Below are 20,653 nucleotides of genomic sequence, written 5' to 3'. Positions count from 1 at the left end.
ACCAGGGAACATGAGCGCACCAGCCACCCCAGTGAGCAGAGGGTGCACAACGGGGCCGTGTGGACCAAGACACAGGGTTGCTCTCCTGAGGGCTATGCTCCGGCATGGACCTCCGAGCCACCGGTAGCCCATGCAGTGACCCAGCAGAGGATCAAGAGGGAGCTGTGTGCCCAGCACCCTTCCGTGCACAGCCAGCTGCTGCCATCTGTGTTCAAGACCCCCGGGCTCTCCCTGACTTAGGGGGGATTCTGTCCTGAGGCCCCGCAGTAAAGTGGGTGCGGCAGTGCAGCCAGGAAGGTGGCCTCGCGCTCTCCCAGGGCACCAAAGAGTGATGCGTACGGCCCAAGGTAGTGTGTTAGGCTTGCGCAGGTGTAGCCTTTGCTGAAAGCGACTTTGTTGTGAAAATGTCCTCACGTCATATGAGATGTAGGCGAGTTGGGATCACCGTAGCCTCATAACAATGAACAAGTTCAAAACATTGTGAGAATTACAGAAACATGACAGACACCAAGCAAGCAGACGCTGTGGGAGATGGGTGGCCCCAGATGCACCCGATTTGGGGCAGCCACTGACCTTCCCTCTGTGAGAGGTGCATTCGGGGGAAGCGTAGGCTGGGGTGCACCCAGGGTCCTCGCAGCAGCCTCGGGGCCTGCATCCCTGTGTCCGTCAGAGACAAAGCCCAGCCTTCAGGATATTTCAGCCTCACTGGGTCCGCAGCCGCCGGGCAGCACAGCCTAGACCTGGGCCCCGTGTGCTGACGGCAGCAGGTGGTGGGGCCGCTGTTCAGGTGCAGCGGGGTGGTTCGGCTCCCATTGACGCCAGCCGGTTCTGGCACGGATGGTAATCACTGTGACCCGCCAGACACTTTCTGCGGGCAGGCGGAGATGTGAGTGCAGGGGGTATGCTATGCTTGTCAGGGAAAGCCAGACCCACTGGACATGGGGTGAGAGTCCTGGAGGGGCCCGCCCAGGGGTGTGTGTGCCCAGCGCACTGCTGACCGGAACCCCTGGGCCTCTGGTCCCCAGGCTGCGTGGGCACAGCTGTGGGGACACACTCATGCTCCCCCCTCCGCGGTCCCAGCAGGAAGCTGAGGACTCCTCCTGGGGTTCCTTCCTTCCTTCCCCCAAACGAGATGATTTGCGGCGTTATAAAATCAAAGCACCCAAACCGTAATTCCTCCTCTCAAACAGATCAAAAAGAATCCCGAGCTGAGATTCTTCAATGACTGTGTTCCAGGCAGACCTGGCTTCCATTAGGTTTCGGAGCGCCGGCCCCCTGGGTCTCTGTAATGTGATGTAATGCGCTTCTGGGCGCTTTGATCGGCGGCCAGACGTTGGCTCGGAGCCCGTCCCCGCCCTCCGCATGCATCTCCCGCTTCCTCTTGCAGGTTTCGGGTACCTGACGAAGCAGCTGATGGGCTTGGCGGGCGGCCGGATCGTTCTGGCGCTGGAGGGGGGCCACGACCTCACGGCCATCTGCGATGCCTCGGAAGCATGTGTTTCTGCTTTGCTGGGCAACGAGGTAGGACAGCCAAGGGGCCCAGGGCTGCTCTGTGCGCGGGCTCCGGGTTCACGCTCGCCCTACCGCGGGACTGTTACCCGTTCGATGTAGCCCTCTGGTCTGCGGGGAGGGAAGCGAGTGAGGACTGTCGAGGATCCTTTTCTCGGTAAAGGTGGTTCAGGGCCCTATACTTTAAGGATGCTCAGCTTTGCATGTGCGTTGAGAGTATTTTAACCTCCTCCCTTCCTTCCGTGTGGACGGTCCGTTCTTGGAGGGGTTCTCAGGTAAGTTCTGGGGGTGGTGTCACCGGGCCGGTGTCGCAGGCTGGGGCATGGAGCCCCGCCTCCCTGCTCTGAGCCCATAGGTGATGCCCGAGCCGGGGGCCCTGTGCTGTGTCCCCACTGAGGCCACAGGACAAAATCTGGGAGATGTTGGCTTGCACAGCTAAGCTCAGAGGGTCCGGACAGAGGGAGTGAAGGGTTTAAGGGAGAGAGTCTGTGGGAGCCTCATGTTCTGGAATGACACTGGGCCAGGGCCCCTCCCTCCTGGCTGGCTGGTGCTCCCCATGGGGAGGGCTGCCTGGCTGGGGGTGGAGCGGACGTCGGGAGGGGAGGTGCCGCCCTCCACAGGATGCTCTGCAGCTCACTGAGCCCCTGAAGTTTGTGACATGAAACCTACCTGCAACTTCCACTTTGTGCTCTTCCTGAAATTCTCAGTGCATCCACAGGCCTTTGGAGATGGGGTCCCGCACCTGCCTCCTACATCCCTGGAAGGAGCGTGGGGTGGGTCCCAGCCCCTCACAGCGCCACGCACTCTGGTTGCTTGCTGCAGCTCTAGCACTTGGGTCCCAGAAGCAAGTCAGCTGTGGCTCTGGGAAGGGTGGGCAGGGTGTCTGGGGCCCCGGTCTGGCCTGCAGGAGGGAGGTGCTGGGGGCCATGCTGGGGAATGCCTGGAGGCGGCCCACGAGCTCTGTTCCCATGCCGTGCCTGGGACTCACGGCCCCTTCCTCAGGAGATGAGACGGGCATATACGGGTCTGCGGTGTGCGAGGACACCCGTCCAGGAGAACAGGTCCCCTGAGCGTCCAGTGGGGCTGCCATGGTCCCTCTGCCAGTGACCCTCCTGCTGGTCACCACCAAGATTCAAGAGAGCATGAGCGACAGGGCCCTGGAATGAGGCTGGAGGACACACAGCTCAGGACAAGCCATGCCAGCCACACAGCACTGACACCACATGGCACAGGTGGTGCTGGGACACCCCGGCCACTTGTGGGGAGTCCCGTCCAGAGAAGGCTGAGAGAGCAGAGTGGCCTGAAGGGCGGGTGCCAAGGAGGCCGAGGTGGAGACTACCCCATGTCCCAGGCGCTAGTCGAGGAGGCCCTGGTGAGGAGGGCGCCCCTCCCACTGCACTGACCCCTGTTGGGAGATGCCAAGGCCAGAGGGCCCTGAAGCCCTGGGAGAGAGTGATGTGAGGAGCACCAGCCACTTCCCCTGAGGAGGGCTGCCCTAGCCTGCCCTAGGAAGGCCTCCCACTGAGGTTCCCCTCAGGTGCCATAGACATGTCAGTGGGGCCCCATCCCTGTGGTGTCCCAGCCTGGAAGTTTGAGCTCCAGTTACGGTTCCTGCAGGAGGGACATCTCCAAGAGCAGGTTCAGGCTCACCCTGACACTGCACTCCTAGACCCCCGTCAGGGACACACAGTGGACAGCAGCACCCACAAGGCCTTTGAGGAGGACCCTGACAGGAGATGCAAAGCGGGATTCAAGCAGGCTCTCAAAGGCCCGTATCCAGTTTGACTGCCTCCAGCAAGAAGGGGCGGGGTGAGGACATGTAGACAGGTTTCCAGTGATGGGACGCAGGGCTCTGTCCTCAAGCCATTAGCAGTCAGTGTTGTTCCCTTTGACTTGGGTGAGCCAAAGAAGGCCTGCTGCAGACACAGTAGGATGAGGTGCGTGGCTTGTGCCCCTCCAGGCTCAGGGGGGACCAAGCTGACCACGTGGCATTTGGAGGCAGGTGTGATGTCTGGACCCAGGTCCTGGCGTCAGCCATACGAGCGCAGGACCACGGGTGAGCATGGCCTGACTTGGAGTCCAACCCTTGGGAAGCTCTGTGCGTGTCCTCTGTGTGAGCTGGCCCCAGTAGGAGTGGAAGGCCAGGTGACCCTGGGGAGTGTGGCACCAGGGAGGGCCACAGTGTCTCACTCTTGGGTCCACTCACCCAGAGGAGGGCAGGGACCGAGTGGGCACAGTCTCTGGGCAGCAGCAGAGGAGAAACCCTTCCTATGTGCTCTGGGGTGGCAGCCCTCGGGGGCTGAGCTCAGGGGCTAGAGGAGGAGAGTCGAGATCCTAAGCACCAAGGCTGAGGAGGCCCAGCAGCCAGAGTCCCCAGGACCGGCTCCCCGCAAGGAATGGCTTTGCATTTATGTGCCCCATGGGCTCTGGAGCTCGGCTCCCTGGCCGCCGTTGGGCAGGCTGTGGTCAGCCTGGGGCTGTGGATGGCAGGCTTCAGGTGGCTCTGTTGTCTCCTCTCAGCCTTCTGTCACGCATGCTGTTTACTTTAAGCTCAGTCACCAGGAGACCCCAGAGCCCTGTGACATGTCTCCTTCCTGGTCAGGTGGTTAGCAATGTACTCCACTCTTCTAGAATAAAATACCAGCCTGCATTTTCGACTTTCCACCTTTCACTCACCATCTCTTTACATAAAGCTGTCTTCTCTCCCCTTTTTTGTTAAGAGTTTAAAGACAATTGAGTAATATATCCAAACCCTCCGGAAGCTTTTTGGTTCTCCTAGCTAGTTATTTTCAAATAACAATAAAGAACTTGGCTTTCAGCTCCTGCCTGTTCTTGCTTCCTGGGTGTTTGCTCTCCAACAAGAAAACCTTCTTTTCCTTAAGCACATCAAAGAGCAGGAAGCACCGGTTTTACCGAAGTCTCTTAAAAATCTTTCTAGTGCAAGAAAGTTGGGCAGAGCCCCACTCCCTATGTGCAGCCTCAGATGGTGAGGGCTGGAGCAGAGCCAGGTCTGCTGTGGGGGGGCAGGGGGGAGGGTTGCATCGGAAGGTCACCTTCTCCTGACAGCCCATCTGTGTGACTGTTTCAGCTTTAAGTTGTTGGCAACTGTCAGGGACAGTTGGCAATGAAAACTCGTTTCAGTGTGTCTCACAGGTGTGTAGGGACCCAGTAGTGTGGATGGAGATGCAGGGAGCCCCATGGGCGGGTGCAGGCTGGTCTGGCTCACAACAGTGAGGGACCCAGGGCAGGTATCCCCCACTAAGCAGGGGTTATGTGGGCCCCTTCCTGTGGATCACGTGGCATTTCAAGGCCAAGTGTCCCCTTTTAGCCCAAGTCTGGGATCAGCGGAGACTAGGCGGGTATCAGGTGAGACCAGTGTCCGGGAAGGCATCATCGGGGAATTGGGCTCCTTTGTTACATCCTTACCCTGTGACAGCTCTCGGTGGTCACACCAACTTCACAAGAGACAGGGACACAGAGACAGATGCAGCGGTGGGACAGAGACGGGGCAGAGACACTGAACTACTCAACCGCACGGCCGGGGATCTGTGCCCTCATGCCGGCACTCACTGCTCCCCGCCAGGCTTGGCTCAGCCAGTGGCAACCAGGTTGGTGACATGCAGATGCTGGTCGGGGGACACAGGGTCCCTGTCATATGCTCCTGGCTTAGGGTGCTGAGTCACCTGCTGGTTCCTAAGGCGGGCTTTCTCACCGCGTGTCAGAGGCCAGAGGAGCCTATGCACAGAGCAGCCTCCTTGCCCCATCCTCGCAGTCACAGTGGGATGGAGGACACGTGGTGACATGCTGACTCTCCCTGGCCCCCTTTCTAGAACAAGGATGAAGGTCCCTGTGGTTGCAGGCCACCTGACTCGGCTCCCAGGACGACAGGCAAGCAGGGTTCTGGCAGAAGAATCCCATGTCCATGGGGCTCACCTTCTGTGGGTGCTTTTCCTAATCCCTCATCCTCTTCCGAGAGGACGTCACAGCAATGAGGACACAGCACGACAGAAGAGCCGGGGGTGAGGGAGACCAGGCAGGCTGCCCAAGGTCAGTGCAAGGACCCGGGAGAGGTTCTCCCTGCGGCTGGAGAGAACGTGGTAGGGCTATTTCTCCAGCTGCTGTGGGAGCAAGCGACCGACAGTTCTTAGGGAACACTCAGCCAGGTCAGGAGCAAAGGGACCCTCCAGCCTGTTGTTGAAGGTCTGCTCTGCTGACAGCCGCTTCCCTGGGAGCCACCGCCCCACACAGCAGCTGCCTGAGTGCCTAGAGGTCCCCTCTGCAGGCAGAGCGCCATGACTGCAGCCGAGGGCACAGAGCCCCCTGTGGTGTGATCCATGGTGCCTATGCCCCTGGAAGGGAGACGAGGACTGAGCTCTGTCTCTGGGGAGCAGCATTGCTGAGGCCAAGAAGGCTGTGGGGCTTCCCTTGAGAAAAGGGCAAGCACCCGCTGGGCCGACGGCACTCGAGGAGCAGAGAGGCTGGTGCCCAAGAGCAGGTGCACTGCTGTGGGTAGGCTGGTCAGGGCCTGGCAGGCACAGGCGTGCGTGCGGTGGGTGTGGGGTCACACAGCTGCACGTCATCCTCCTGTGACGTCTTCTGTGTCCCCTGGAAAGAAGGAGGGGCAGGTATACCCACTGGCTGACCAGTGTGGGCCAAGGACCTGGCTGTATGGCTGCCCAGGGGCTCTGGACGCCCGGTGCCACTTGCAGAAAGGCCCCCAGTGGGGACAGGACAGGTGCTCCCGAGGACAGGCGTCTGGCATCACCATCACTGACATTTTCCCGGCCGGCGCAGGTGCTCCCAAACGCGTAGTTTTATGTATTCTGGAAAGCCTGAGCGTGGACCTGAGTTCTGCCAGCCTGTTTTAATAACCCCCCTGTCAGGGTGCTGTCACCTGTCAATCTCCCACATGAATTATGAGCAGTTTGAAACTATGGAGCAGGAAAAAGATTTCCATACCTAAAAAGACAGTGGGCCCCCCGAGCAGATGTTACAGACCATGGGTGATCTGCACGGGGCAGTCTTCTCGTTCTCAAACTTGGATGGTCTCTGAGTTCTCCTGCCCGCTCTGGCTGAGGCCAGCTTTTTAAAGACTGAACTCGATAAGCCTCATTTCCCTTGAGGTTCTGAAGTCTACAGACTCAGATCAGGGTGAATATGGCATGGGGTCTCCTGTCTGTCACCCTCAGGACAGGACTGTGTCTACAGCCGGCCCGCTTGTTCCCTCTGACAGCCACCTCCCAAAGGAGGCCCATGGCACAAGTGCAGTGCTTTGGCATTAAGTGATCTACTTCTCCAGCTGAGCCCCCTTCCAGATCACAAGGACCTTTATCTACCATTTCTGTGTTCCCCATGCCTGCACCCCACTCAGCCCTGTCTGCAGGAGAGTCCCAGCTGCCCTCCAAGGACGGACCAGGCCACTCCCCCTGCCTGGCCACAGCGGGCTGTGCTCCCAAGGAGCCATAGCGGCCTGCCTGCCCAAACCCCGTGTCCCAGGACCCCGCTCTGCACTTTCCCATGGCGTTTAACACCTTCAGACATTCTGCTGGGTTTGCTCACCCAGGAAGGTTTTAGCTTATTGGCAGTCTCTCCCCAGGTAAGAGATAGTGTCAGACGGGGGGATGGGTGTCTGCTTTGTTCACTGACGAAACCCAAGTGTGTAGGACAGGGATTAGTGCTTTGTGGGCTGCCCTAAAAATATATATTAAATGAAAGAATAGAATCCCAGCTATTAAGGGGGTAATATTTTGAGCCATAAAGTTTCTCCCCTTTCCTGGTCCTTTTTTCTTGAGTCGAGCCCAGAAGCAGCCCATGTCACGTCTCTGGCCATGGAACAGAGCCCAGCACTGGTTGCTGCATGACAGTGGGCCGAGCTGACCAGCTGCCATCGTGAGGGGCACTTCCCAGGGCTCCTCCTCTCAGCCGTGTCACAGCCTTGCTCGGGCCCCTTCTGGAGGCCATGCGCGCTCTCTTCCCAGGGGCTGTCCCCTCGGACTTATGTGCACGCTGCCCCTGGGAAGACACTTTGCCCCTAGGTTTGTCGTGATCTTTTCCCTGGGTGACGTGTACCTGCATGGCAGGCAGAGCACAGAAGGTCCCCAGCATGGGGTGAGGACCCTTCTTCCCTGTTTGCTCCTGGTTCAACCGCACAGTGAGGCCTCTGGGCTCCAGCAGCCTCTGCCAGGTGCCAGGGACAGAAGGAGCCAGCCCCCGTTACCTGCGCCGATGGTGGGACAAGTTGATCCCCTGGGGTGGCTTGAGACGGGGGAAGTGACAGTGGCAGAGGATGTTGGGGGGAGGGTGACACAAGACCCCGCAAGGCCCACCGCCCCTGGAGTGTGGGTCCCACGGGGAGACCGGCCATGGGGAGCCCCCACCCCAGGATGAGGCAGACAGCTGACCTGGGTGTGACTTCCTTGCTCTAACACACCCCTGTGCTTCAGAGTGATAATCTATGGGATGAATTACGTTTCTAAAACCCTCTTTGTGCTTGAAAGTGGTGACACTGAACTTATGACAAATACTGGAGTCGAGTGGGACAGGTGGGACCCCACAGGCTCTGATGACCCGGACCTGGTGGACACAGCTTCGTGCCTGGAAGACAGCTGGGCTCTGGTCCTCCATGCCCTCAGCAGAGGACCTTGCTGAGAGCAAGCCGCTCTTGGGGAGGCCACTGTCTCCATGAGGGGTCCCAGCTGCCGGGGGCAGCAGAGCCGTTTTCTCAGCCCAGGACCCAGCGGGCTGTCGTAGGCTGGCGGCCAGGATGAGCTCCCGCCACCGGGCCTTGGTGACACGTGGTGTTGCGATGTTTGAGCTCTGCCGGGTGAGGGGTCAACAGCACCCAGGCAGGCTGGATCAATTCCCTCACCACTCCCGGCGCCGGGCATCTTCCCAGGTACTTGTTGGCAGCTTAGACTTTCTCTTCTAGTGAAGTTCATGGCTTTGGCCCATTTTCCTGACAGACCGTATTTTTCCTGTTTATTCTTAGAGGGGGAAATTGGATGGATGGGTGGGTGGATGAAAGGCAGGATGGGCAGATGTGTGGGTGGATGGATGGGTAGACAGACAGACGGATGGGCAGATGGACAGGTGACTGGATGGGTGGACAGGTGGACGGACGGATGGATGGGTGGGTAGGCAGATGGACTGATGAACAGTTAGGCATCTCCTGTTTTCCTGACCTCTGGAGGAGTGACCTCGAGAACAGAGTAATCTCTTCCTTGACCGGGAGAGCTCTCCTGGGCCACGGGTCTCCTGTAGGTGAAAATCTAAAGTGACTCTGAGCCGATTTCTGTCCGTCCATGGATGAGCATTGAGATGTCGCGCTGCAGCAGAGATTTGTCCCCTCGGCCGGTTTTCCCACGCCCCCATGCCATGGCCCCTTCCCCTGCTGGAGTGCATTGGCGCAGCCCTGCTAGAACTTGTCCAGTTAAGCTGTTTCTAAGAATCCACTTTCAGCTACAATGTCCTTCCTTTTCCAAAATTTGTTTCTGCCCCTTTTCTGTGTATTTACCTCTCTGCAGGACTCTTCTCTTCTCTGGCTCGCCTTCTGAACTGAGCATCTGCTCTACCTGACAGCCGCATTTAGGGCTCAGGACTGGCTGCGCCTCCCACGCTGATACGTGGCATTTTCCTTGCTTCTCGTTTCCAAGCGTTTCCTGATTTCCGGTGACCCGTGATCAGTGGGTTTAATTTCCAGCCTCAAGGTCTCAAGTTCTCATTTGTGCCCCGTTTCTAATGGATGGCGCCGTGCTGAGAGTGGGTGTGGTGGCCTTGTGTGTGGGCGAGCGTGGTCCGCCTGCGTGGATGTCTGCGTGGTTTGGAGGAGCGCACCTCCTCCTCCCTGTTCACACTCCTCCGTCCCTCGGCCAGGTAGGCCCGTGGTGCCCTCACGTGGTTTTCTCTGCTGATTTCTGTCTGCTGTCCATAAGGAGCATGTGCCAGTCTCTCCTGCCATGGTGCGTCTGGCCATGTCCGTCGGCCAATGTTCACTTCCCGCGTGTTAAACAGTTTTATCAAATGTGCGCAAACTTTAAGTCATCACATCCTTTTGATGAATTGATGTTTTTGTCACCGTGTAGAGCTGTCCTTTACATCCGGCTATGGGTTTCCGCTTCCGCACATTGTGCAGGAAGCCCGCTGAGTCCTGCCGCCTCCCTGCTCTCACAGACGCCGCCTTTGTGGGCCGTGCCAGGCTGGGTCTCACCACGGCTTTGCTCACCAGTCCACAGGTGGCCCACTAAGTGGAGACTCTGGACCTTACAGTGGGGCTGGTAGCGGCTTGTTTTTTGTGGCTTTGCTTTTTTCAGACTCATTTCTACATCTTGCTCTGTGCTGTGTTGGTCCCTTTTCTGCCTTCTCCCCCACATGACTGAGAGTCCCCCACATTCCATCCGCTCCCCCTGGGGGGAAGATACACAGCTGCTTTGCTCTTTCCCAGGGGCGATCCTTCCAGGTGGTAACACGTGCCCATGATGCAGTCAGTGGCCTCTTCCCTCTTCATACCACCTGGACCCGCGAGGGTCCACAGACCAGAGACAGCACGTCCCCTCTGGACGTGCCTTCACCAAAATGTTACCTGCTTGCTGGAAACTCACCTGCGCCGGCCGGTGTCCTGTGTGTTCTGCTGGGAAGCCCCTACCCCGGCCCTTCCTGGGCTGTGCGTACGGCCCCTGACTAGCCTTTCCCCATCCGTCCTTCCTTCCTTCCTTCCCTCCTTCCTATTTGCTTTCTTGACACCATTACTATTTTACATGGTTCCTGCATCTGTGGCTTTTCCTGCATTCCTGACACGTTCTTTGTCCATCATTCCTCCCTCTGGACCGTCACCCTGGATCACTGTGCCTCCAGCACACCCCATACGTTCCTAGGAGAGGGACACCAGTGTCAAGCTCCCCTATCTGGTTGTCTTTATTCAAGTTGTGATTTTTCCCTCATTCTTTTTTTTTTTCTTTTTTTTTTTTTCTTAAGTAGGCTCCATACCCAGCGCAGAGCCCAACATGGGGCTTGAACTCAAGACCCTGAGATCATGACCTGAGTTGAGATCAAGGGTCAGACACCTAACAGTCTGAGCCACCTGGGTGCCCCCTGCCCTCATTCTTGACCGATAGGGCCCACAGTTGTGGTCAATGGTCGTATTCTCTCTGGATGCCTTGAGGCGGCCGCACACCATCCTATTGTTCTCTGCCACACGGGACCTGGTGGCTAGTGAGCTGCTTCCCTCTGCAGACCGTTTGCTTTCTGCTCATCTCTGGTGCTCTGCAGCCTCGCCCTGATGCCCCTATGCCGTGGGAGTCTCCTGTGATGCCTCCTGCTCGGGTCTGTCCCCCACGCACCGGGACACACAGACCCTTCCCCTCTGCCCGCTCCCCGTGTCACTGGTGCATTCAGAGTCCTTTTTTCGGCCATTGCTTCCAGGTTAGCAATGTTCTCCTCAGCTGATAGGCGTTTCCAGTTTCTGCTGTTGTGTCTTCCTTTTTACAAGTTCTGTTTGGCTCTCTTTCAAATCTTCCAGTTCCGTTCAGTAATCCTACATTAGTCTCTTATTTTTAATTCGTATTAAATATACTTTATAGTTTAAAGCTGATCAATCCAATAACCACAGTCTTTGAAAATCCAAATCTGAGTTTTTTCACCAGACTTTTAACTCTGGGTAGCTTTAGACCTAGAGGAGGATGGCAGAGCTGTCACCAAACTCCCGCAGGCCCTCGGACGGTTTTCTCTCAGTGGTGCCTGGCCTCGGTGGAGCTTTTATCCCAACCTGGGAGCCAGCCCTGGCTCGGCACTGGTAAGCCAAACTATGCCCAGATTTTACTCACCTTCCCATGGCTGCCCTCACTGCGTCAGGGTCCCCATCCGGGACCCCACTGCGCGTCCAGCCGTCCATGTCCTTATTCCCCTCTGGGCTGTGGTAGCCTCCCAGGCTTCCCTTGGTTGTCATTTTTGAAATATTGACTATTTTCAGCAAAGAACGCTGGTCAGGTTCTCTGTGGACTGTCCTTCAGTGTCTGTCTCATTTTTCAAGGTGCTCAGCCCCACCTCTTGGAGTGGGCATGGGGACACAGATTATGTGCAGTTCTTCAAGAACCATGTGTGTCTCCTCCCTGTTCGATATCCAGTCCCTGCTGTTTGTCAGCGCGACTCCTGGACGTTTCATGCTCTGATTTACGCCCAGAACTGTGCTGCAGTCTCTTCCCCACCAGGCCTCCCGTGTGTCCCTTTAGCCCACCCGTCACTGTCCCGAGCACTCCCTCCAGCCCTGATACTGCGGGACGCACCAGGCTCTTCCTAAATTATCCTGTCCCAGCCTTGGGAAGACCAAGCCCGATTCCTTTACTGGAGGGTGGTGCTGGAGACCTTGCTGGTTTCTCCTGAGCCCAGACCATGCTGGCGGACATCTGTGTTTGTTGGATGATGGTTCTGGGTGTAGACTCAGGCATCTTGGAACTGAAGTGGGAACACCAGTCAGCAGCCTTGCAAGGGGGCCACGGTTGCACTGTGGGCTCTGGCCTCCAGCCCCTCTACTTATGGCATGTGAACCAGGGAGACCGAGTCCGGCCCTTCCTTCTCTGCAGAGCGCAGGCTAAGAGCAGACCTCTCCCCACCGGGTGTCTCTGCGGGCACGTTGTCTCCGTGAGCCTGGCTCATCCCTGGGGGTGCTGTGGTCACTCCCGCGTAGGCCTGCACGGCTCCTGGCCTGTCCCAGGATGTGTGATGGCCCCACGAGGCTCCAGCTTCCTTCTGGAACCCAGCAGATCTCCCTCAGTGTTGTAGGCTTGTCTGATTATTTAAAGTTTTTAAAATTATTTTTGTGTTTTCATGATGTGTTTCACCAAGCGAGCTTAGTGGTCCTGTTGAGGATGCCGCAGTGTGCCCTGTGGGCCTCTGGTTGACCTGTGCTTCCTTATTGTCCTCTGTGGTCTACACTGGAGGGAACACTGGGAGCACAGGTTCCCCTCGGAGAGACTCTACTCATTGTCTTCTTTCTTTCATCTTTTCCCCATTTGGGGGAAGAAAACCGTCAATGGGATGTTCAGGGTTTCTTATTATAAGACTACATGTGTTAAAGTGGTATTTCCAGAAAGTGGTCATTATTTCCCCCTCCTGCGCGGTGGTGTAGGTGGTGTCTCCCATAGGCCCCAGGCAGACAGCCTTCTGTGCCAGCCGGCTCCTAGACGCGGTGTCTGCCTGCACGAGTGCTCGTGAATATGCCTGACGATCCCTGAAAACAATACCTCAAAGAAATCAACTTCTGTTTCAAAAAAAAAAATTATAGTAAATAGCAAAGCCACGTTTAGCTTTTTTTTCTTCTCTGTCCACAAATACACTTGAGAAGCTGACAGCCTTTCCATTCGCCGTGTATTTATACATTTTTTCCTAGCTTGATCCTCTCCCAGAGAAGGTCTTACAGCAGAGACCCAACGCTAATGCGGTCCGGTCCATGGAGAAAGTCATTGAAATCCACAGTGAGTTGCCTGGGCCGCTGGGGGGCGTGGGATGACCCAGGTCACAGAGACTGTCGTCTAGGTGGGTCTGCCCTGTGCCCCCACCAGCCTCACCACTCAGAAGGCCCAGATCCGAGACAACAGCGAGCAGCGGGCTCCAGTCTGGGCAGCCCCCTATCTGTGCCCCTCATACTGCCCCCCCCCCCGCCCCCACCAACCCCTACCCCATCCCAGGTGCCACTGCCGAGGGGAGGACTGGGCTGTGCCACCTCCCTCTCCCAGGTGCCCAGTTTTTGTGCGCTGCGAGCCAGGGGAGGCTCCGTAACGCTGCTTCTGCCCCCCAGGCCAGTACTGGCGCTCCCTGCCGCGCCTCTGCTCCACAGTGGGCCACTCTCTGGTAGAGGCCCAGAAGTGCGAGAATGAGGAAGCAGAGACCGTCACCGCCATGGCCTCGCTGTCCGTGGGTGTGAAGCCCGCTGAGAAGAGGTGAGCATCTCAGCCCTACAGCGGGGCCACCCTCCACCGACAGCCCGGCAAGGGACAGAGGGCAGGGGTCCCAGGCGTAGATGCCACCATCACGGCCACCTCTTTCCAGTGGGAAGGCCCGTGGAAACTCTGGAGGAGCCTTCACTCCGGAACGGGGGTGCTGGGAAGAACGGGCAGGGGTGTGGGGAGTGGGCGGCGCCCCTCCCCCAGCTTCTTGGCCCTAACCCCACGGGCTCTCTGTCTCTGTTGTGCTGGGCGCGGCCGCAGACCCGACGAGGAGCCCATGGAAGAGGAGCCGCCCCTGTAGCCTCCCGTGGAGCTGCGGGCCTCTTGTTTGTCTGTCCCCGTCTGGAAGCTCCGCCGAGAAAGCTCCTGTTTCTGTGCGGCCTGCCCGCGCCCTCTGCCCAAGGCTGGAGCAGCGGCGGGAGGCCCCCAGGGGCTCCCCAGCGGGCAGCCCTGCACCGCCCCGGGACCCCCGCGACGCCGGGCTCTCGGCTACCCCGACGGAGGCCGCGGAGGAAGGAAGCCTGTGGCGGCTCGCGGCAGAGCTGCCCACTTCGTGGCCGTGAGGGAAGGAAAACGAAAATCAAAGATCTAATAATACAAAACAGACTCGATGAAAACTGGTGCTTACCGTTGATTATTACCCACAATTCCACAGTCTCTGTGTAAACCACTCAACGCATCCTGTAGCTTCTTTTTTTGTTCGAGGGAACGTTTTCTCGGGCTCAGGCCGCGTCTGGGAGCCGCAGCGGCGCGCAGGGGGGTCTGCGACAGCGGTGGGGTGGGGGGGGGGGGGGGGGGGGGGGGGGGGGGAGGGGCGGACATGCGTGCCAGGGCCACGCCGGACACACGCAGACGCGGGAGCCTGCGGGAACCGGCTCGGGTATTCCCGAGCCATCGGAAGATGCGAGTTTGTGCCTTTTTTTTATTGCTCTGATGGATTTTTGTGGCTGGGTTTTCTGACGTCTGAGGAACAATGCCTTAAGAAAAAATAAACAGCAGGAATTGGGGGTACAGTTTCCTGTGGCTGTGTGCTGGCCCGGAGCAGGGATGTGGGGCTTCAGGGCCGCCGGCCTGCAGGCCCGGTTTGCTTTAGTGCTGTTTAAGAGAAAGGGAGGTCGTTCCAGCAAAGTGGCAAATACTGTTGGGGGTTTTGAAGTCCAACAAATTTTAAATGAATCCAAAGTGTTCTCTTCTCGTACATCATATAACAAACAATTGAGCATCTCCATTTGGTTGTGAAGCATGTCCTAGGCACACTTCCAGTGTTATGATCGGAATGCTTTTTATGAAAAGCAAGTAGCATGAAGTATTGCTTAAATTTTAGGTATAAATAAATATATATATGTATAATATATATTCCAATGTATTCCAAGCTAAGAAACTTGATTCTTATGAAATCTTGATAAAATATTTATAATGCATTTATAGAAAAAGTATATATATATAATAAATGCAGATCATAAAGGTCCCTGGCGAATGAATGACTTGTGAATTAGACATCAAGGTGCTTATGGAAAGGGATCTTGTTTGAAACTCACGTATTTTTGAACCCCAGACTGGACAACTTTCAGATCGCCAACACGTTCGCCACTGGGCAACTAGCCGGCCGGTGTGTGCTCTCCTTCCGCTCTCTTCGGACAGGACCCCTCCCGCTCCGAACCTCCGTGCACATATGTACCTAATGAGTTTTTATAGCAAAGAATATAAATTTGCTGTTGATTTTTGTATGAATTTTTCACAAAGAGATCCTGAATAAGCATTGTTTTGTGAATTTTACATTTTTTCTCACCATTTAGCAATTTCCTGAATGGTAACAATGTCTAAACTTTCTTTCTTTCTTTCTAAATCCTTGCTTGTACATTTTTTTTTTTTTTTTACTTTTTAAAGGTTTTTTTTTTTTTTATTATTTTCATCTTTGTTTATTTTTGTACAGTGAGCAGTGTTGTGGAGCAGCCGTTTTCAGAAAGCGAGCTCAAGGGAGTCAGGGGACGTACAGTCTCCACGGTGACGCCAGCGGGGCATCCATCCCGGCTTTGTCACCATGACTGCATCCAGACCGGGGGCTCCTCTTCCCTGCACATCGGTCATATTACAAGGGGTGCTGTGTCCTCCCCTCCACCGTGCTGTGGGCAGGGTCGCTCGTCAGACACCATGGGCCATCAGCACTTGTGAAACTCCTGTTTCAACTTCTCTGACCGCGTTGTCAGGACAGCATTTTGAATTCAGTTTTCCAAAGACCTTTTCAAGCATGTCAGCAATGCATGGGGCCCGCGCGAGGCCCACACCTGTGAGGGGTTGTCGCCGCCGTAGCCGCAAGGCCGGGGTCCTGGCTGGAAGCAGCAGGCCCCGGGTTTTGAAGCCTGTGGCTGCAGGGAGGCCAGGGGCCCCTGCTGCCTGGCGAGCCTGCGGGACAGCACGGAGTCCCGATCGGGACCGCCCCTCTCTGCGCTTTCTCTCATTGACAGTAACTGACCGTCACTTTTTACTGGTAACTTAGTTTCCAGCACTTGAAGCCGCCAGTTTCATTCCAAAGCATGTTCCGAGTTTGGGCACAGCACTCCCATGGGAGGGAACCCCAAGCCACGTTTCTGAGTCTGGTTGCGTTCACAGGGTAGCTTCTGAAGGAGACACTGATGCAGCCGGACTTCTGGCCAAACGAGTCCAAACTCTTGGGTTGGCTTGGTCATTGGGATACTGGTGGTCAGACCTAGACAGCGGTCCCAGAGCAGGACCGAAGGGTCTGGGGGCCCCATGTGGCTTTCTCCTCCCGCGGGCCTAGCTTGGCTCCGATGCCCACCCTGGCAGGAGGCCCCAGTGTCTGGGAGCCAACTCGGCCAGCTCTGCACGGCCCACAGGACCCCTGCCACCTGCTGGCCGTGACTTTTAGGGAGAAAGAGGTCATCTCACGCTTTTTACGGGTGGCGGGGTGAGTCGGCTGTCCATGGTGGGCTCACTCCCGGTCTCTGTTGGAGAGGCCTGGCCAGGGCGCCGGCTGCGTTTGCCACGGCACTCCAGCGCCACAGACGCGCTTCAAGCATTACCGTGTAGCCTTTTCTTTTCTTTGAAGACACACTCAGCCCTTCCCCACAGCGGCCAGACGGCGCAGGGCCTACCCCAGTGTCTGCGGGACCCTGCGTCAGGGAGGGCGCCTCACCCCTCCCCTCTCCGGCCCTTGCACCTTTAGCCTTTTTCTTCCTTTGCAAAGGCCTCGGGGGCACCGGCCAGGGGTCAGCGAGCGAGCACTTTACGTCCCTTCGCGGGAAACCCCACAACGCTGCTGGGACGCGCGGCGCCCGCCCTTTCGGCTCCTGCCGCACCACGACGTGCCCGAGCCCCACCAGCAGGCGGCCGCCAGACCCTCGGCTCCCAAGGGCCACTTTGTCAGAGTGTTTCAGTTTTTCTCCACTTCTTTTAAGAGTCTGTTTCCAGAGGAAGGACCGTCGGGCGTTGCTCGGACTCAAACGCGGCACCCGCGGCGGAGTTCATGGGTTTTACTTTTTGATCAGAACATTCCTTCTTTACTGGTCACAGCCATGTGCTCATTCCATTCTTTTTGTAGACTTTTGGGCCCACGTGTTTTACGGGCATTGATACATATATAAATATATATATAAACATATATGAATCTATTTTTTTAAGTTCCTACAGCTGGAGGTTGCATGGGCTGTATGACCGGCATGTCTTCATACTGAACACAGATTTTGCACGCCAAACTCGGCAGCTTTGGAGAGGAAGAAAAAAAAAAATGCCTTTTTTGTTCCCCTCTCACGACATTTGCAGATACAAAAGATGGAAATTTTTCTGTAAAACCACACGAAACCTTGAAGGAGAGTTGGGGCTGGTTGGGGTGGGGAACGTTTGCGTCTTATTGAACTTATTCTTAAGAAATTGTACTTTTTATTGTAAGAAAACTAAAAAGGACTACTTACACATTTGTCATATTAAGAAGAAAAGTTTATCTAGCACTTGTGACATACCAATAATAGAGTTTATTGTATTTATGTGGAAACAGTGTTGCGGGGAAACGACACAGAATTCAGAGTGAACTGCCCGTCTCTCTTCAGCTGACTTGGAGGCGTTTGTTCTCTGTTTTGTTTGCTCCCCTTGATCTTGCACAGGGCCCGGCCACCGGACCCCGACGGACGACCGGCCGGGCCGTGGCCTGAGAGCGCCCCTTTCCACGCAGCTGTATTGACTTCTCGTTACTTTCCGGGGGCGCGCGTGGCTAAGATCTCACTTCCGGCCGCGCGGCCGGGACCCGGGGGCGCGCCCGGAGGAGGCCGCTCCTTCCCCACGCGGCCGCGGCGCCCGGCGGAGTGAAAAGCCAACAAGTGGAAGAGAGAGAAGGCGGACAACTTGTGTTTGCTTGGGTTTCCGGTGTGTGTGCGCCCTCGCGGAGGCGCGGTTTCCCAGTTTATGAAACCATCGAACATACAGAAGGGGGCTGACCCTGTTCACCCAAGAGCTTCTCGCAGACCGGCCGCCACGCCGTGTCCCGCTGGCGCCTGTGCGAGCTCCGCATGGGGTCTGCCGCGCGGCCGGCCTCCTGTTTCTCCTGTAATGTAATCCGTTCTCTCGGATCGTCTGGACCTTCCAGCGGTTCTTTCTTTTGCTCAGTGGAGTTGGAGATTTTGTTCTCGGTTTTCTCATTCTCGTTTTGTTGTGTGTGGGCGGGGTTTTCCCGACGACGGTGTCCTTCTCCGCGGCCGACTCCATTCCACTTTCCCCGGAGTCCAGCGTTTTGTACCTCATCAGACAGCTTGTTGCTCTTGTGGTGTAAATAAAACAGCATCTCTGGTTTATGCCGTGTGCCCGCGTCCTTGCTGCCTCTCGCTGGGCTGGGACCCCCTTGTTGTGGGAGGGCAATCGCTGGAACCCACGTGTGTGGCCCCTTGGGCCCAGACCCACAGTGCACCTGGCACTGTCTGCCTGCCCCGGTGGCTTCCGTGGGCAGCTCCTAATTTTAAATATCCTTGCACTGTCTTCCCCAGAAACTCGTAGCCTCCCTCCAGGGGCGAGTCTACAAACCCCACCTCCGCCTCCAGGCCCCCAACAGCACACTGCCACCCCCAAATGACTGCCCCCTGTCCCCAGCAAAGGCCACACCCCTTCCAAGCCCCCAGGTGCAAGGACGGGTCAGTGGGCATGGGGGATGGGGGGAGGCTGGTTGGGACCATTCTCTCCCCCCACCCACCCTTGGGTCCCGGCCCTTCACAGCTAGGTTCTCCATCTGCCCCGCTGGCCCCTTCACAGCAACGTGGGGTCTCATGTCACCAGCCTGCGAGCTGGGCACAGGAACCCTGCACGGCTCAGCAGGAGGCCTCTGCCTCAGGGTCCTTCCCCAGGTGCCAGTCACGCTGTCAGCAGGGCTCGCATGGGGGACCCCCTTCCAAGCACACTTCCCCAGCGGTGGGCAGGCCTCCCTTGCTCACTGCCTGGGCCAGTCCTCAGGCTGCCTCACCCCCAGTCCCCAGGGCAGGGGAGACAGGGAGAGTCCGTGTGCACCCTGAACACAGCCCCGGGCTTTCGATCGCCTGCTGTCAGCGGGGAGTTGCCATCTCTCCGAACCAGTGTGCACTCAGGGAGCGAGGTGGCCACAGGCAACCACACCGGGCGAAACCCGCACCTGGCCTGGCCGGGCTTAGTGGGGTTTTTCGCAGATCCCGGCAGCTTCACCTTCAGAATGTGCCTATAGTTCCCTCACCTCTCCCAGGCCTGGTCCCCTGTGCCCCCCAACCCCAGGGTCTCCGCAACACGGGAGCTAGAGCTGGATGTGGGTTGGCGCCCCCGCCAGGGTCAGGCTTCTCCTGCTGGAACTCAAGCTTTGAACATGTTACGGTCCCTCGTGTGCCCAGAGATGACAACATGCTAACAGCTCCACAAACAGGTGGGGTGAGGGCCTCATTCCCCCCGGTCCTCCCGGCCATTCGGCCGACAGAGTCAGGAAGCAGAATAGATGTTGGCCCCAGTCCCTCACCCTGCAAGGTTCAAGGTCGTTCTCGCCCTGTGATTCTTCCCTCTTGTTGGGGGAAAAGTTGGACATGAGAGAGGTACAGAGAACAGCCCCCAGACCCCCGCCCCCCCCCCACGGGCTTTGTGGCCCTGAGCCCACCCACAAGCCGCTCAGCCAGCGCCCTCCGCAGGGGCTGCCACAGCCTTCCTCTGTGTGGATCCCAGAAGATGTCCCTCGGGGACACGTGCTGTTCCCTTAAACTTGGCCTGATACCACATCTTGCCTCAAACCGGCGGCTCTTAACCTCCGATGCCCAGCCAGCACTGAGACGGCCCCGGCTGCATCTACACTTGGTCTGAGCTCATCAGGATCCCAACCAGAGCCTCCTGCAACACGGGCTGGACCTGTCCCTCCTGCCCCTGCCCTGTGGCCTCACCCCTGCCTCACTCCCTCTGCGACACGTCTGCGGCAGACACCCACTGGCCCAAGGCCTCGTGGCTCCTGCCTGTGCGGGGCAAGGGCTCGGGAGGCCCTCAGGGGCAGGTGTGCCCATGGGGCTGTGTTTCGGGAAGGCTGGGGGCAGTGAGGCTCCTCAGTGTGGCCGCAGCAGCAACAGGTGAACGCGCACTCCAGCGCCTCTAGAAAGCGAACACGGGCGCGGCTACGGACTCAGATGGCCTTTCGTCACCATCCAGGTAAGAAACCGTCCTACCAAGAGCTAGGACAGTAGCAGTAGCACTTGCTCTAAATTAATACAACAAGGTTAACTCTAAAATCCCCTTCACGCTCGTATTTAAGAGGAAGCCTTGGCTGACTGACCTGCCTGGCTGCCTCCCATGCAGAAGGGACAATGTCATGTGTTGCTCGGGGCACTGGCAGCTTCCAGGGTGGTGTGCTGGGCAGGGCGCTGGGCAGCTTCTGAGGAGGAGTGCCAGGCACGTTCTGACCCACCCGCGGGTTAGGGTCTGTGTGCAGAAACCCAGGGGACCGCAGTGCTCTCAGTGTCCTAAAGCACACCCAAGTCCTCAGATAACTAAGAACCTGAAGATGGAAGCTGGGACTTCCCACTGGATTGTGTCACACCTGCAGGACTCACTGTCGTTACTTCTGGGTCCCATGGAACCCGCTGCCAGGGGTGCAGACCCCGTGGCTCTGCGTTGAGCTCCTGGTGTGGTTTCAGGGTGTCCCGTGTCCCCGATGTGGTCTCCCTGTCAGCGCGGATCCAGTCCGTCTCTGAAGGCACTGCTTCTCCAAC

General features: G+C 57.4%; 1 protein-coding gene across 6 annotated transcripts in view; it reads left to right on the top strand.

Annotated features, from left to right (window-relative positions):
* The window catches only part of HDAC4 (histone deacetylase 4), a 281,806-nt gene extending 267,583 nt beyond the window's left edge, over window positions 1–14,223 (top strand). For all 6 annotated transcript variants that reach the window (XM_032857625.1, XM_032857626.1, XM_032857622.1 and 3 more), the window contains 4 exons: window positions 1,388–1,521; window positions 12,890–12,974; window positions 13,298–13,439; window positions 13,707–14,223. In XM_032857625.1, the coding sequence (XP_032713516.1) occupies window positions 1,388–1,521; window positions 12,890–12,974; window positions 13,298–13,439; window positions 13,707–13,746 (401 nt within the window). In that variant the 3' untranslated portion in view covers window positions 13,747–14,223. The remainder of the gene's footprint in view (window positions 1–1,387; window positions 1,522–12,889; window positions 12,975–13,297; window positions 13,440–13,706) is intronic.
* The last annotated feature ends 6,430 nt before the right edge of the window (window positions 14,224–20,653 follow it).

Source organism: Lontra canadensis, unplaced genomic scaffold (assembly GCF_010015895.1).
Source record: "Lontra canadensis isolate GAN:19392208 unplaced genomic scaffold, GSC_riverotter_1.0 scaffold13, whole genome shotgun sequence".
NCBI classification, from domain to species: Eukaryota; Metazoa; Chordata; class Mammalia; order Carnivora; family Mustelidae; genus Lontra; species Lontra canadensis.
The sequence above is the reverse complement of the archived record's forward strand: the minus strand, read 5'-3'. Positions and strand labels throughout refer to the sequence as shown.